The 16459-nt window shown below is 31.1% G+C and overlaps 1 protein-coding gene across 4 annotated transcripts in view; it reads left to right on the top strand.

The window, feature by feature from the left end:
- The window catches only part of LOC126737314 (rap1 GTPase-activating protein 1), a 349016-nt gene that overhangs the window by 47588 nt on the left and 284969 nt on the right, over positions 1–16459 (top strand). The window contains exons 1-2 of one of the 4 annotated variants that reach the window (XM_050442173.1): positions 3651–4019; positions 7394–7609. The exons of 2 other annotated variants lie outside the window; for them this stretch is intronic. In XM_050442173.1, coding sequence (XP_050298130.1) covers positions 7476–7609 — 134 coding nt within the window. In that variant the 5' untranslated portion in view covers positions 3651–4019; positions 7394–7475. Of the gene's footprint in view, positions 1–3650; positions 4020–7037; positions 7610–16459 lie in introns of those variants that run through there. One more of the 4 variants, XM_050442174.1, reaches the window with a different exon arrangement.

The raw sequence follows: 16459 nt of genomic DNA, 5'->3' as shown, positions 1-16459 counted from the left end.
TTCAAAATTACTATGCCAACGTTTTATCTGCAACCCCTATACATATAATGAAAACACCGAGTTATGCACACCAACAAAATGCCATTTGTGGCGATGTTTTTGAGCCCAAAAATGGGCTCTAAAAATGCAGGATCTTGGCTAATAAGAGAGCTACGACGCAGATAGTTTCGTTGAAATTAAAAGGAGGAAATTAAAAGAAAACAGTTGGAATTTTCTAACCCATAAAAGCCGAGATATCGACCTTCAAAGTTTGAGATTTTTAACTTTTCGGGTACCTCCAGGGACATGCATTTGTTTTCACCATAAATATTTTGTTTTCGAAATCCAACTAACTATACCAGGGTCATATTCCCAATTTTATATATTACGAGAACACCGGATTATAATGGTATATAAGCAGAGCTAAGGGAATGAGAACACTTTGGAAATTCCCAATAATTCCATTTTTGACGATTTTCTTGAGCCTAAAATTGATCTCTAAAAATGCGAGATCTTAGTTAATAAGAGAGCTACGATCTTGCAAAAGGTCACGTTAGAATCAGAAATATTAAATATGTGACCAAAGAATCCGCTCGATTTTGCTGATTTCTGCCGATTCCATATTTATAGGATGTCACTTGGAAGATCCACCTGTACCTAAGGGTTTTAGCGAGGTATCATATGCAAAAAGCGTCAGCCCTTTATTCCCATTAGGTAGATAATGACGGTCATAAAAATAAGAAAGTGGATGGACCCTAGAACCTATCCTTGGGTAACTCCATGTTTCATCATAGTCAAAATAATATTATTAAAATGGACTGATAGTGCGATTTGAAAAATATAAATTTAATCGTTAAATACTTTCTATCTTAAAACAAAAAAATTGCCACGTCTGTGGTCGAAATAACGTCTAGAACATTCGCTTTTAAAAGTTATTCAACTTTTGTAAATAATGTTTCTTTTATTGATCAAAATTTACGGATTTACAATGTGATTATCATTTTATCTGAACGACTATAATGGGAGGAAGGGATTTTGAAAAAAAAAACATTAACAGACCTTGGAAAACAAAATGAATGACAGCAGTAACTGTGAAAGAGCAACTTTACCCGTGAGAATGAAAACAAATTAGACAAAATAGTGATAAATCTGATCGAAGGCTTTGCTCAAATCAGCGTATATGTCTGGCATCTAGTTGACCTCTATCATTAAGAAATATCACACCTGACGAGAAAAGTAGGAAAGGGCAGTAATAGATTATCTATTTGAAAAGAAGTCATGCTGCTCAGTTATTACTCTACAGTTGAGCTTGACTCTTGTTTTACTTGTTAAGAGAAAGTGTTTTACAGAAAATACTCTAAACTCTTATCATTATATACTTCATACTTAACTTTTATAAATAATGTTTCTTTAAACTTTTTTTCTTTGAGATACACAGCTTTTGATTATGTTTATTGTATGCAAATGAATGATTGTCTGCTTATGAAATGCCTGGTGATAATACTCATAGATAAATTAAAAGAAAGCATGAAAATATACAGGGTGTCCCGAAATTACATCGCAATATTTTATTAGCCGCATCTTTGTCTAAAAATAAGACAACTCCATATACAGGAATCTTGAAAAGTGAATCGTTTCGATGTTACAGGGTGTTTTATAATTCCTATTGAAAATGGTTTTTTCTTAATATTTTCGAAACGCCTGGTCGTTATTTTTCGAAATTTTTATCGTATACTTCTGCTATTCTTAGTGATTCACTTTTCACAAGATTCCTGTATACCTATAAAGTTTTTGTCTTATTTTAAGACAAAGATGCGGCTGGTAAGATATTGCGATGTAATTTCGGGACACCCTGTATATATAAAATTTGGCTGGATAACAGAAATAAAATTCAATGAAAATCCACTTAAAGTATTTTTAACAAAAGAACCTAAAAAAATAAAACAAAGGTAAGAACACAAAGTCACGGTTTCATCAAATCCATATAATTTGTTCAAAGCTACACGTGTTTCGCTCCTATCGGAGCATCATCAGGCCTAAAAAATACATTAAGATATTTTTCACAAAAAGAACGCTTATAAATTAAACTTGAAAAAATTATAAAACTCATTACCTAGACCTACACAGATCACATTACAACTAATAAGAAAGGAAAGCTAGGTTAAGTTAACAATTCCCACCATAGATAAAAATGTATGCTTTAAAAATAAAAAAATAAAAAAGTAAAAATGTAAAATGTCGCCAGTGTGAAACGATCTTTGGAATGATCTTTTAACACTTCTCAAGCTAGTACTTGATCAGAATTTTTTCGTTTTCAACAACAGATTTTTTAGACAAGTTACTGGAGTGGCAATGGGGTCTTGCCTCTCGCCTCTTCTGAGTGAGATTTTTATGCACCATTTGGAGAAAGGGATTGTCAATGGGAAGTTTGGTGCTTTTTTCACTGTATATAGGAGATACGTAGATAATATTTTTGTAGTATGGAATTGAAATGATCTAGAATTGGCGGATTTCCTCATTTCTATAAACTCTCTTTACGCAAATATCTTGTTTACCATTGAAGAAGAAAGAGATGGAAGGTTGCCTTTTCTTGATGTGCTTGTTTCAAAAAATACCAACAAACTTGAATTTGAGATTTACCGCAAACCCACCACTATGGACAATGTCATCCAATACTTCTCAAACTCCCCTTATTCCTACAAATTTGCCTCTTTTAATTCCCTTTTCTATCGCCTTTTCAATATCCCCCTTTCTAGAGAAGCTTTCCTTGATGAACTAAATGTAATTAAACATATTGCTTTTAATAATGGTTTTCCACTTGATATAATTAATCGCCTTTATTCTAAATTCTATAATAAATATAAACTCACTTACAACTTAATCCATCTTAATAATGAAAATAGTCACCTTTTTAGATCCATTTAATTTTCTGGTAATATTTCTTTTCAGCTTGCAAAGTTTTTCAAGTCTTCAAATCTCACAATTGCTTTTAAAACTACAAACAGTTTAAAAAGGCAGCTAGTTAGTACAATAGATAATGCAGATTTCTTTTCAAAATCAGGGGTATATTCATTAAGACATTTATGTAAATGGCATTACAGTCATTACATGTAATGCCATTTACATAGGGCAATCAGGGAGAAAAATTTCCACCAGAATAAAGGAACATACAAGTTTGGTGGACAGGTACAGGGATACTGACATGATTGAAACTAAATCGGCGTTTGCAAATCATTTGTTGGCTCCTCACATAGTTTTTCTTTAACTCATGGAGCGGATATTTTGCATTGAGTACCCAAAAGGCAAAAAACAGGACTTGTTGGAAAAAATGGAACTAACCAAAGCTAAGATTGATACATTTTTACTAAGAAAAATAACCCATTATAAATGTATAAAAATCGACGATTTCATTTTCACTGCTGGACCTTGAAATAGTTGTATAATATATATATGTTTAATACGAACGTTTATATTTCCCTTCAATGGTTACACCCAACTATTTTCCGCTTATTCAACAAAATGAACATATAAAACCAAAGCTATAAAACCGCATAAAAAAGCTCTACAGTAACAAGATCACTGCAATAAATCCATTCTTAACCGTGAACCAATATAAAACAATCTCCCAGTTGACATTGGCAGTAGGTACTTACTTATCTTACATAACACCAGAGTACCGCTTGATTACTCCCTTAGGCGACTATACTGGTACTCCCTATGCTCTTCAGTTCTCCATAAAGATATTCTGCAGGGTACCACCTAGAGTACCCAGCATCCGCGGCAAGATTTCAGACGGTTGACAGTCTCACTGTATCATGGCCGGTTAAGTTTGTCGGTTCGGGTACTGGTATATACACATCGAAAGTGAGAGTACTACGTGCGGCTGCTTTTCTGTGGTTTACCGCCCGGTAATTTAAAAAAAAACTGAAATTTGTGATATATTTTGTGGTTAGTTGAGGAAGTGAAATTTTAAAAATTTTCTGAAGGAGAGTAAAGGCTTCTATTATACATAGAGGGTGTTTCTGTTTCTTACAAAAAAGGTAATTTAGGAATTTATATCGCTTAATATTTAATGTAAATCATGACTTCATTCAGAATCTTGTCTACGTTTATCACTTTTTTTCAATTTTCGTTAATAATTTAGCTGTTTTACTGAGTAGTGATTTTTAGCAGCCTAGTCTCCCTTTTTATGGAGTTGACCAATTTTATTATGTCTTGAATATTATTGCATATGGCGTATAAATAAATTCAACTTCTTTATGAAATACCTTGCTTACATTAAAAGGCATGTTTTAAAAATTAAATTAGCTAAATATGGACTTTATTACGATGACATTTATATTTTTCGTTGACTTTGCACGTCAGTACTAACGTACAGAATGCTAATTTTGAATGGCATATTATTTTTAGTAGTACCCCTAAAGGCAAAAAAGCAGAAGTATAACTATGTCGCAAATGAAAGAAACGAACAAGCGTTCAGTGGCATGGTTATTGACGTGAAGTTTATAAATCCATCTGATTAAATACTGCTCATTGGATGCACTCATTCTTCTCTAAATATATAATAAAGATGCAATAAAATGCACCTACTCACTATAAACTTATCAATGTCCCTTGTAAATTTGCCTTGACAGAGCTGAAAATCGAATAACTGTACGCACACTTCGTACATTATCAATCAAGACACAGCATAATAAACGATTGTATTGTTAATAGGTTATTGCAAAAACTTTTTCTTTTCTTTTATTGTAATTGTACCACTATAAACTGGTTCCGCACGGTTTACCTTTGTTGTAATTTATAATTTTGTTCCTTGATATAATATATCAATAGATTGTGTGCGTGTATGCTAGTGAAAGTCGCCAATTATATACCAAAAACAAATCTTAAATTGGTTCTATTCAATTGTGTCATAGCGGGATAATTATAAAGATGCAAAGGGTAATCCGCTATTAAATATAAAAAGCTTCACAATATCGAACTAATTTAAGCTTTCCCTTGTATTCAGTCTCAAAATTTATAAAAGTGCTTTGGGACTAAGTCATAGATACTGTTTTTATTTTCTTAATTTCTTAATATTTAATGATTAATCGTGTCATGTATTCTCATTGAAGATAAATTTACGTTATTCAGTGGAGGTCCACCCAGATACATATTTTTTTGTCTAGGGTGAAACTGATTCTTGACCAGGTTCCTCATTATACCAGGTGGTCTTTAAAAACTCCAGGTATTTCAAATAATAAGAGTTTTAATTCCAGACTGATGAGGTCTCTTCTTAAAACCTTCCTACCTGATTGTACTAAAGTCTTAAAATGTTTTTATTTTAAACACAATTGCAAAAAGTGATCAATATATTTATAGTGTTGGTTTTTCATTCTATATTCTAGTTATTGTTTCTTCACTGGTTTATATATATTGTTATCGTATTTCCCCATTGGTTAATTCATTCTGTTCATTGAAATGCTCTTCTAAGCGTGAATAGAAGAGTCACAGCAGAAATTAAGAAGATCTATTTTTGAAAGAAAGTTTTATCTCTCGAAAATATTTTATTCACCAAATTAATAAGCTATTAGAGATTTTTAGATAGTTGTTGCTCACCGTTTTTGTCTATCAATTGCTTTGCTCTAAATATTTATAATAATTGGACCCTGAAGAAGAAAATCGGCATCGGATCCTTAAATTTATTGTTCCGAGGTTTTATAGATCAAATCTATAAAGCGTTTTAATTCAGCATCTCTTAGTTTCAAACCCAATTTCTTTGTCCCTAAAGTAGCAGATTCTTGTACAACAAGTTCCTTATACCCAATGGTCTACTTGATCTTGTAATTCCAGATATTTCAAACTAGGTTCAACTTCGGGTTCACGAGGTCTTTTAGCACTTCCTAGCTGCTGTTTATTGTTCGATAAATGTTTGTCTGTTTTTCTTTGCGCACTTATTATTTTATTGTTTAATTTATTTCTTATTAAGTAGAAATAGACCCACTAAGATCTTGAAGATCTTCTTTTTTTTTGTTTTTGTTCATTGCAAACAATGAACAAGTCTTTAAAGTGATTCAAATATTTTTTATATTAGTGTTTTGTTAAATATTCGGCTGTTCATGGCATTCTGTATCATGGAGCTCTATCATTAGTTCATTAATTCATTCCTTATTGAATGGAAATGCTCCTCCGAGTAAATGAGAATCTTTGGAGTATAGAAGAGCGTTTCTAGAGTAGAAAATCGTTGAAGATAATAAGGCCTTTCTAGTTCATTCTCCTCAACATAGTTTTAATAACACTTTTCTTTTTAATGAATCTATCTGTAGATGCCACAGCTTTAAGTTTATCTTCATTGTTTATCAAAAAGATTCTTCGTTTTCACTCAAAACTCACTCTCTATTAAAATGAACTACGGAGTAGCATTTTGTCGTAGATCTGTCCATTTTGTCATATTTATTGAACCATTTCAACCATTTGATGATTGAGAAATAAATTATTATATACATGCACATATTTTCTTCTCCTTCATCTTTATATGTTAAGCAAAGTGTGAAAGAAACTAATCATTTTGCAATTGAAAGGGTGCAATTAAACAGTTTGATAATAATATATCAGTTATGTAATAAAACAGGAACAAAAAGTAAATGAAAACTAATTAAACCTAATAAACGATTCTATTAAACGAAGTTGTTAATGAAACGAGAATTTAAAAGTAGAATAAGCGACTTAATTATGGTTGTTTACTTTGATACGCTTTTGCTTTGAAATGCCTACGAGGTAGGCTACTCTTTTTCGTTTTTGTGACTGTATATGGTATGCGTTATTTTATAGGTTATTCATGTAATATAAATATTTTATAACATGGGGTGGTCTTAAAATAGATATATAAGATGAAAAGTATTTGTAGAAAATAGACCATATGTAGAATATTAGTTGAATATTTAATGGTATATGACTTAAATAATCGAAATTGAAACTAAATTTTTAAAGTAGTCAAGAAATATATTCTTTCTATTGTAATACAAAAGTTGAAAATCATATTTATACAAAATATACCTAATAATAAAGTAAATTCAGACATAACCCATGCAAAGTCACAGGAGATTTTCCTACTTGAAAACTTCGTAAATAAATCTCTTGACTCTGAAAATGCAGAAACTTTTACATTTCATAAAACATTTCTCATGCAAAGTTTTATTAATAAAGAAAATTCAGGGCATTCCTGCATGCTCGCCGGTTCGCGAAACGATAAACGAAATTTTTCAAAAGATTCAATAAGGCAGCCACGCCGGAATTCACATTAATCTTATCTTATAAGAGCGTGGGATGACTCAATATTGGAAGTTTGACCTACACCTTCATATTTACCGGTTTTTAAACAGAAGAAAACACCCTTTATGCATTCAGATATACTTTACCAATTTATTATAATCAGAATTAGGTACTAGCTGAAAAGTGTTTGCTAACTTAGAAAAGTGACAATGCAAGTGCGTTTGGTCCGTTTTTAAAATGTGAAAATGGTGATTCAAAACGCAGTGACGACCAGGAGACCAATCACCCGTCAGCATTCGTTGGATGGGTCAACTGAACCTCCAAAGGTTCCAGCTAGAAGAAGGTTCTTATCTACTAGTAGAGCCCACAATACTTTAAGGTAATTTTATAACATTTTTTTAATATTCTAAGCTAGACTATAGATAGCAGTGTCGCCTCTGCACTTTTGGAATATATATCCAGAAATAGGAGATAATTTTGTTTCATATTATACAAGAATTATAAATATTTTTAAATAATCATGCACAAATCCGTGCGAAATTAAACAGGTTCCAGGAATATCCATAGTGAGAACAAAATCTTACTTTCCCCAGGTTTTTTTAGTTCTTGGTACTTTTATATTTTATATATAACAACATAATATGATAACATAAGATGGCCCCCTTCATTTTGCTGACAGAATGGGGTAAAGGCAATATATTAAGTCGGAATGGTGTCAAGCAGCATAGTATTTCCAGAATATTCTTAGTAATAAGCTTTTAACATTCTGTTTCTTCAAAAATAGAATTTAATTTCTGAACATGGTAGAAAATTTTTTTGTATCAATCAATTACCGGCACATTCAGTATAAATCTCTCTCACACTAAATTGCTCATCCTCTAAAATTACTTCATAAGTCAATACTTTGGGTAGAACGCCTTTTCGGATGATTTAAATTAAGCAATAATAATTCCAATCTTCAAAAAGCAGCCTTTTTGAATCACATCTGCTCGATGCGACTTATTATACCCATAACTCAGTTACCTATGTTATCTGAAGGATTAAAGTTCATGGCTAAGTAAATTTCTTTGTAATATTTCGAAGAAAATTGTATTTGCACAGACCGGTTATCGGTTCGGTTTTTGGGGTAACCAGAAATACCACTAAAGCGATCTTGAACCTCTTATCAGCAATAATAGATGATTTTTGTGGAGGACAGCTATATTAACCTGCTCAATAACCTGCCTTTGTACCACACATTGTCAAAATATACCTTTTTTGCTCATGACACAACTGCTAAGGTCCACGATGGGGTATTACAAGATAGATAGATGGAGATGATGAGGTTCAAGAAAGTGCATAGTTTCTGGGAATAAAGGTCGATTCTAACTTGACTTGGGATACACAGACTGAATGTGTCTGGATAAAATTGAGATCAATAGTATTTCTCATGAAAAGCTTATGGATGAGCTCGGTCGTTTTATTTATGAATGCCTTGTGTATGTTAAAAAAAATATAATCGAGTATCAAACGCATCGCCATGTTCATGATTACTCCACACAATTATATATATGACATTTTTTATTAATTATCTTTTTATATTAGAGGGTTTTTACTAACTATTTAAAAAATATATATAATAAACGTTTTCTTATACAACACATTTTTTTACTCTCAGTGCCTTGCCTGTAATTTGATCAAGGTTATATTCAGGGTGTGATTACATGTTATTTATTTTTAACAAAATATTTTTATTAAATTTTATGTGTTATTTCACACATTTTGTATTAGTAAATATGTTAATATATTTCATATGATTCTTTTTGTGACATGTGTAAGTTATATTGGATAATTGATAATAATTGGATCGGACAAATTAGTAACTTATATTCACATTATTCACTGTTATAGGATGACATTAGGAGATTTTTCTGGTTTGTGAAAGGTGGTCGTGAAAAGAACTTTAAATAACTCTTTTAGGATTTTATATTTGATTTATTAAATTATTTGTTCCATTAAATGTAACTAAAAAGGCAAAAATTATTCTATATTAAGTACATAAAAAAACTCGTTTTTATCATCAGGATCTCTCCTTACCATGCCAATAATTATAAAAGGTATGAACTACATTTAGATAGAGGCAAGTTTGTTGTGTATTAGTTTTGTGTTTTAAAACTGAAAAAAAAACAAAATCCACTTTATTATAGAGGATAGAAAAATTACGACGACAAAGTAATTATTTTCTAAAAAATACCTAAAGTGTATTTGTTAACAACCTGTATGTACCAATATACCAAAAGCAGGCTGTTTTAAGTAAATTTTTCAAAATAAGCTCTATTTATAAAAACCCAACCAGTTCTTTCATAACCTTCTACTGCATTTTGAAAAATTGAATCTTAATAAGGTGCCGTAAGTGAGCGTATATCATTTGTATTTTTTTTCTACTTCGATTAGGCTGGTGTATCTAGGTCGACAAGATTGGCTTTTAATAATACAGAATGATAATTATCTTGGAATGATTCACAGATTTTGTTTTGCCTCTGATGGGTAAGATATGATTATGGGCCTTAATTCACTTGTATGTTATTGTGTTTTAAAGCATTAAGCATTACCATAAAATAATTAAATGCCATTCTTCATCTGGTTCTCTTGTAAGCGACAGTTGTAATTTTCAGAGCTGCTATGGCCTCTGACATATGCTGATTCCACTTAGGTAACACTTCTATTTCAATTTACAGTATGTACTTATATTCCTTATATTACAAAGTTAGTAACTAATACACTTTTGGTAACTTAACTGAAGAAGACAACCTTGCAACCCACACTGCCTACCATTTTGCTCGACAAAATCGTGACATATGCAATTGTCACGCCATTTATTTTAATTAAATAATTAAATAATTTTAAGAGTGGGAAGTTCCCATATTGTATGTGCTTAGATGATCGCACTTATTTTGGCAAAGTATGTAAATAGAATTTGCATTATGCAAAATGAGATCGACTGAAGTGGTTCAAGGTTAATTGGGCGGTGACATAATTGTGTGGTTTCAGTAAATTTGTGTTGCTAATTTGTAAAGGTATTATGGAATGCAATTCGGGACAAACTGAGCAGATCATTTAATTTGTAAAATGAAACTCCAACACCTTGTACACTATAAATCAGAATGGAAATAAGGAAATTAGGTTGATGAGAGCCTAGAGTACGGATAACATTTGCGTGGTGCAAAAATAAATAAATTATGTTTCCAATACATAAGATAAATTGATTTCTACCCTCGAGGTAGGACTGAAATTAGTGAAAACTATGTCCCTAAAGTCAATTTATTCAGCAATGTGAACTATGCAATCGAACACTTTAAAAAGATTGCAGAATATCACAGAAACACAATCTCTTAAGATTAAAGCTAAGATAGTAGTAAAATTAAGTAATTTTTTTCTGGGCAGTTTTAGAGGTAAAGTTGATACTTTTTAATTCAAAATATGTAATAAAATGACAATAAACAACCAAATTAGCGAATATTGTATGAAAAAACCCAAAAGGTCAATCGACATCATTAAACGAAAACGAGCATTTAACGATGAACCGGAATAAACTTTTACGATGTCGAGCCGTAGAAATGTTCGTAGCAGAATTTGGCCAATCAACCAAAAATTCTCAATAGCATCAAATGTGTTACATTATCTGAAAATAGAAAATATTTTATTTCGTCGTTCGTCACATTTTTTTTCTCATCATTGCTTAAGTTGTCTCCAAAAAAAAGTCTTCAAATTATATTTTCTTATGTAATTACCATTTCATTACCATTATTAAATGTATTTGGGTTTCTTAAGTAACTTAGCCTGCATCATAAAAATCCTATATTATATCTTAAAAGAGGAAAAATATTGAATCTTTAACAATTTTAACCTTTTCAATATTTCATTTTTTTACATATAAGCATTTCATACTACGATTCAAACTACCTGAAAAGTCATAAATAGAACTGCTGTTATTAAATAATTTTGAGTTTTTCATAACAATGATAAGACTAAGATTCTGATAACGTTAATGCTAAGACTTTTATGAAACAATAAAATCTACGTACCACTCCCATTTAACGATATGTAATCTAAAAAAAACGAATTTCTAAATTGTTAATCTATTAAGAGATAGCATCAGTTAAATTACTTTGACATTTTAGTGAAATATCGATCGCACACTCTCATTTTTTATTGCTAAATTTACTTTTTGGGTTAAGGCGTACGCATGTTTTTTCAAGATAAGGGTCATCTTAAATAATTTTCTTCTGCTCTATAACATTAAAAGTATTTACGTATATTATACCGATGGAGAGCGATTTACCACAAGAGTAATCACGCCGTCCTAGTACCTAACGGCACTTTAGACAGAAACTACCCATTAAATCGCGAGTAGTCCTTTTTTCTTCTGGGCGTTAAGCAAACATGGTCGAAGAGATCCTATGGTTATTACCATGGTAAGTCTGGTTATGCAACACCTACTTTACTGCCGTTTTGTCTTCGACGTCAGGTCGTTTCCTGTTTTTGAAAATATCGGATGTCGGAATCGGATTATACTGGTTAAAAACCAACAGTTTTAATAAATAAAATTTAGTTATTTTTATGTTTTTTTATAAACTGTAATTAACTTCTACTCCCTGGTCCTAAGGAACTCAGAAGGACCAAACAATCATCATAGTTACACAATCCAGGGCCGAATAATAAAAACAATAATTATTAGAGAGGCGAATAAGTAAATAAAATTATAAGGCAACATACATCATTTATTTGTGCTTTACTTACTTATTTTTGCCTTCCTGCTTCTATCTTCATTTTCTTAAGTACTTATTTAAGAATGCCTGCACGAACGCAGATCACTGAGTTTATTACTCCACAGTTCACATTGATTATATGGGTTATATGGTCTAGAATTTTCCCCCGGTATTCAACTCTTCTTTAACTTCAAAGGCTGAAGATATTAGACTAGATCCTTTCGTATTTATTACTACAATGCCTAAGCGCTCCTATTTCCTGACTAGTGAAATAGGTGTCTTGGAGGAACTATTGTTCTAAATTAAAAATTATTATAATGTGTTCTATTATGAAAGTAATAACAGTTTAAAACTAACGTTATCCCTGAATGACCATAAGTCATCCCAAGAAGGCCGTTAATATCAGCAAAACAGTTTTCGCGATGGCATTTAATCCCTTTAAGCTCATCTCGGAATACTCGCTTCCTAGTGCATTTTAATTTATAGGGTGTCATTTGTAAACTAGACATATTCGCAGCGAGGGCATTTGTTCTACGTCAGTTCTTCTATTTATGCTTCTGATTCTCTTTAGATGTGTTTTGTTGTTTTAGGCTATTTGTTAGCTTGCTAATGAGGTTTGCGTTTATCTTTTGTATGGGTTGTGTTGTATGTAGCCTTCTCTTGGTAAAAATCTATTATTGCTCTGTATACAGGATGTTCAATGTAAAAATGAAATTTTATAGATCAATTGGAGATCGGTTAAACCAGGGAAAATTTACAGTTTTTTTTTGAAAATTTTAAAGTACGTGTAATTAAAAATCAATAGGAAGAAATGTGTGTCAAATTTAGGATTAATGCAAAATTGTATATGCTTACGAGATATTTATATGAATTTGAAGATTTAAAGGTGCGTGAATTTATTTTTCGTATTTTTTTTAACTTAACTAAAAAAGATTGATAAGACTGCTGTATTTAATGTCAAATGATTTTTCCTTTCATTTTCCTTTTTTTATGAATAAATATTTTTATAAATGAGTCTGAAAATATAAAATACTGCTAATGAAAAACTAGGTGATCTCAACTTTATATGTAAAACTCGTGGTTTTTATCAACCTTTGCTCCGTTTTCTAGTGCTTCCATTTTCTAGTATTTGTCACTAATTTTTATTGGTTTTATTAATGCTTACAATTTAGTTTTTGTGAATTTTGTCAATTATTAAAAAAAATTTAGTTAAACAATTTCTTGTGAAACAACAGCGGAAAATTTATATTTTGGATTGAAATCCAATGTTTTAATCTAAATATAATAAAAAAGTTGTTTGGTTATTGGCTGTGCACTATTATTTTTTTTTCAGAACTCGGTGGCCTTAAAAACCGAACTGCTTGAATATGAAATTATCTTACTTTGCCACAATTTAACCATTACTTTTTTATCTAGATTTTGAAACAGCGTTTTTTCAGATTTAGAATATTTACTTAAGAAAATGAAATTTGTCGATTCTCTTTTTATAAAGTTTGAAATAAACTAGATCCGACTTTATCAAAATTTCTTTTTGTATAGTGAATTTATTTTTATTAACGAATTTGGTACGAAATATGCGTAACGAACGATGCATGAATATGAAGGATAAACAAAATTTACTATTTTATCGTCCCAAATATGATTTAATTTGCTGAGAAAAATATAGATCAGAAAGTTTTAGATTTAAACTACATATAAAGTTTTGTTTTCTTGAAGTTCATTACAATTAATGGGAAAAATAAAAATTTCCCGTTATTCACAACTTTTAAAACTGATTGATATTACCGACTCTTATTAATACCCAGTATACATTCGTCGAACCTATGCTGTCGATTAATATTCAGATTAAAATTTTTTTGTTAGAATGTGTTTCTATAGAACAGTTTTCAATGATAATAATATCAACCGAACCTTTATAGTATTTTAATGTGATCTTCTGTGGATTAAGAGATAGCAACTTTAACTCGTGCTTCTGCGCATGCCAGAAAAGCTTCAGTAATAACTGTATATTTTTCCTAAATATTAAAAGTGGTGAGGTTTTTGGATCTTCTATCCGAAGTTAATGAGGAGGCTCGAATTTAAGCCATCGCATTTACACACAGCGTCAAAAAACTAGCTATAGTATCAAATAATTTTAAATCGACGAAAAGCACAAAAGTCTCAATCTCAAAAGTCATATAATAAAATTGATTCTTAAAATGGTTACATGTTTCGCTCAAAGAGTTGAGCATTATCAGACCTAAAAACATAAAGTAAACCTTATTGCATGACAAAACATAAATGTAAATTAAAAATTTTTGAAAATATTTAAGAGCATTACCTTAACGACGGAAGACTATAATAACACACATCTGTTACCAACTATTTTGGCACTGCCATTTTTTACCATTTTACCATGGTGGATAATCGAAACATTTTCAGGAACCGAAAAATTGTGTCCTGTTGATAAAAGATGAGTTCGTGATGTTTCGTTTTAAAGAGGAATGCTGTACTAATGAATATAAATCAATTGCGCCTCTCTATTATAAATATGAATTTTAGTTGTTCTGAAATTCATATTTATATAAAGACATACTGTATAAAGTCAATTTAATGCTCATAGGTTATCATAGATTAATAATGTTCTCCTTACCCTAGAAAACTTATATCCGTGTCATCGAACAATAATTTACGGTCCATTTTCGTGGCTATATCCAAGGGTATATTGCTATTCCGGATCCTGGAAAACAGCCATATATCTGTTTTGAAGTTTACTACAATCGTTTATGCACCCATCAATTTTCTTTAACATAAAGTGGGGTTTTTAACGATTTATTTTATTAAAAAAAAGAAAGAAGAGTGTCTAATAGTTAAAGAAAATATTTGTTCAAACGTCTTACGATACATTGTTATCAGTATAATTTTTAATTGTCGTTAAATGTCTGTAAAAATACAATTTTATTGACAAACAAACTCCCTTAATAGCACTAATTATCATTTTACGCTCCTATAAAGATTATCTGTCTTTTTATATGAATATTCATAAAAATAAAAAAGTCGTAATACAAAGTAGCCAATTCAGTTGCCAATCAGACCAGTGGTATAAAACAAAACTAAAGCGCAATCAGCAGCCAACTTAAACACGACAATCAATTTTATTTTACTACCCACCGTAAAATTGATTTCGGAATTTACAGCATCATCAGAGAATACCCGTCGGTGGTTGATCTCCCGTCGATCTTGGCCGACCGTCCGCGATATAATTGGTATGCCTTCTTCAGATGCATCGGGTCGTTGTTATCGAGATGGTGCAAAAGGAACAAAAGGGTCCCCAAGAAGAAAATATTCGTCGAGAAGACCGATTACCGTTATATAAATTGCAACCACGGGCTGACATGACGCGCAGGATAACTCTTCTTTTTTTTTTTGGACGAAGCTTATGTCAGGAATTCGGCTCGCGGGTTTGTCAGAATTGTTTTTGGTTGAATTTGTGATGGAATAAAAAGGAAAGTTTCAATTTTGTTTCAAAAATGTGCCATATTTACATTTTATAATTGTGTGTTTTTTATTGGCTGCTCCTCTCCAACCCTACAAATTAAATGAGAAACTGCTGCGATAAATGTGTGTTTTAAGGAAATTTAACTTAAATGTTAAAAATTGACTGAATGAAACTTTTCCTTTGATGCAGTCGTTTCAACATATTTATCCCCCAATGAATATGTGAATATCTAGTATTTATATAAAGAAACAGTAGAAGCATTTTTCACAGAAACAGACTACTGTCCAGCGTTCTACCTTTGGTACCTACAAATTATATAGCAGGTTTTTTTTGTTTACTAAGTGCTGATACCTTTTTTATAAAGAATTAAGTCTGTGTGTCAAATATACATATTCTATACATGTTAGAATGTACAAGCATTCACACGAATCTAAAAAATGATACAAATATTAAAAAATTAATATTAGGTATAAAATTTTACTCTCTTTTTGAATTGGTTAGGAGGAAGTTCCTAAACCGGTAAAACTAATTTGTTAAAGATTATGACCCTTAGCAGTCAGTAATCTGCTATATAGTGTAACTAGATCCTCTAATGTTGTTATGGACGCTCTCATGTATTTTGTATTTATCCTTAATATTTTTCATATACAAAAGATGTTCCAGGATATATGCACAAGGAAAAATTAATATGCTTCATATGTAAGAACCATCTTGCAATCTTTTCCGTCAAACCCGATAGGAACTTTGTAACACTTCTCTGCAGTCCATAGATGCAAGTCACAATTATGTTAAACCACCCACCGGTAAGAGAGCATATGTTATATACACTCAAGGAAAAGACTCCAGAACTAAGCCCACCATATAAGCCCGCAATATGGGGCTCCTAGATTAACGTAAAATACAGTTCCACATCAAGAAATCTAACAGATTTGTATTGCTCACCATTAATTTCTGTAAATGAAAACACCATGTTCTGGGTCTTTTCTGCATCTAGAAATAACCG

This window comes from Anthonomus grandis, chromosome 6 (genome assembly GCF_022605725.1).
Source record: "Anthonomus grandis grandis chromosome 6, icAntGran1.3, whole genome shotgun sequence".
In the NCBI taxonomy this organism is placed as follows: Eukaryota; Metazoa; Arthropoda; class Insecta; order Coleoptera; family Curculionidae; genus Anthonomus; species Anthonomus grandis.
Note: the sequence above shows the minus strand (reverse complement) of the source record. Positions and strands in the feature narration are given on the sequence as shown.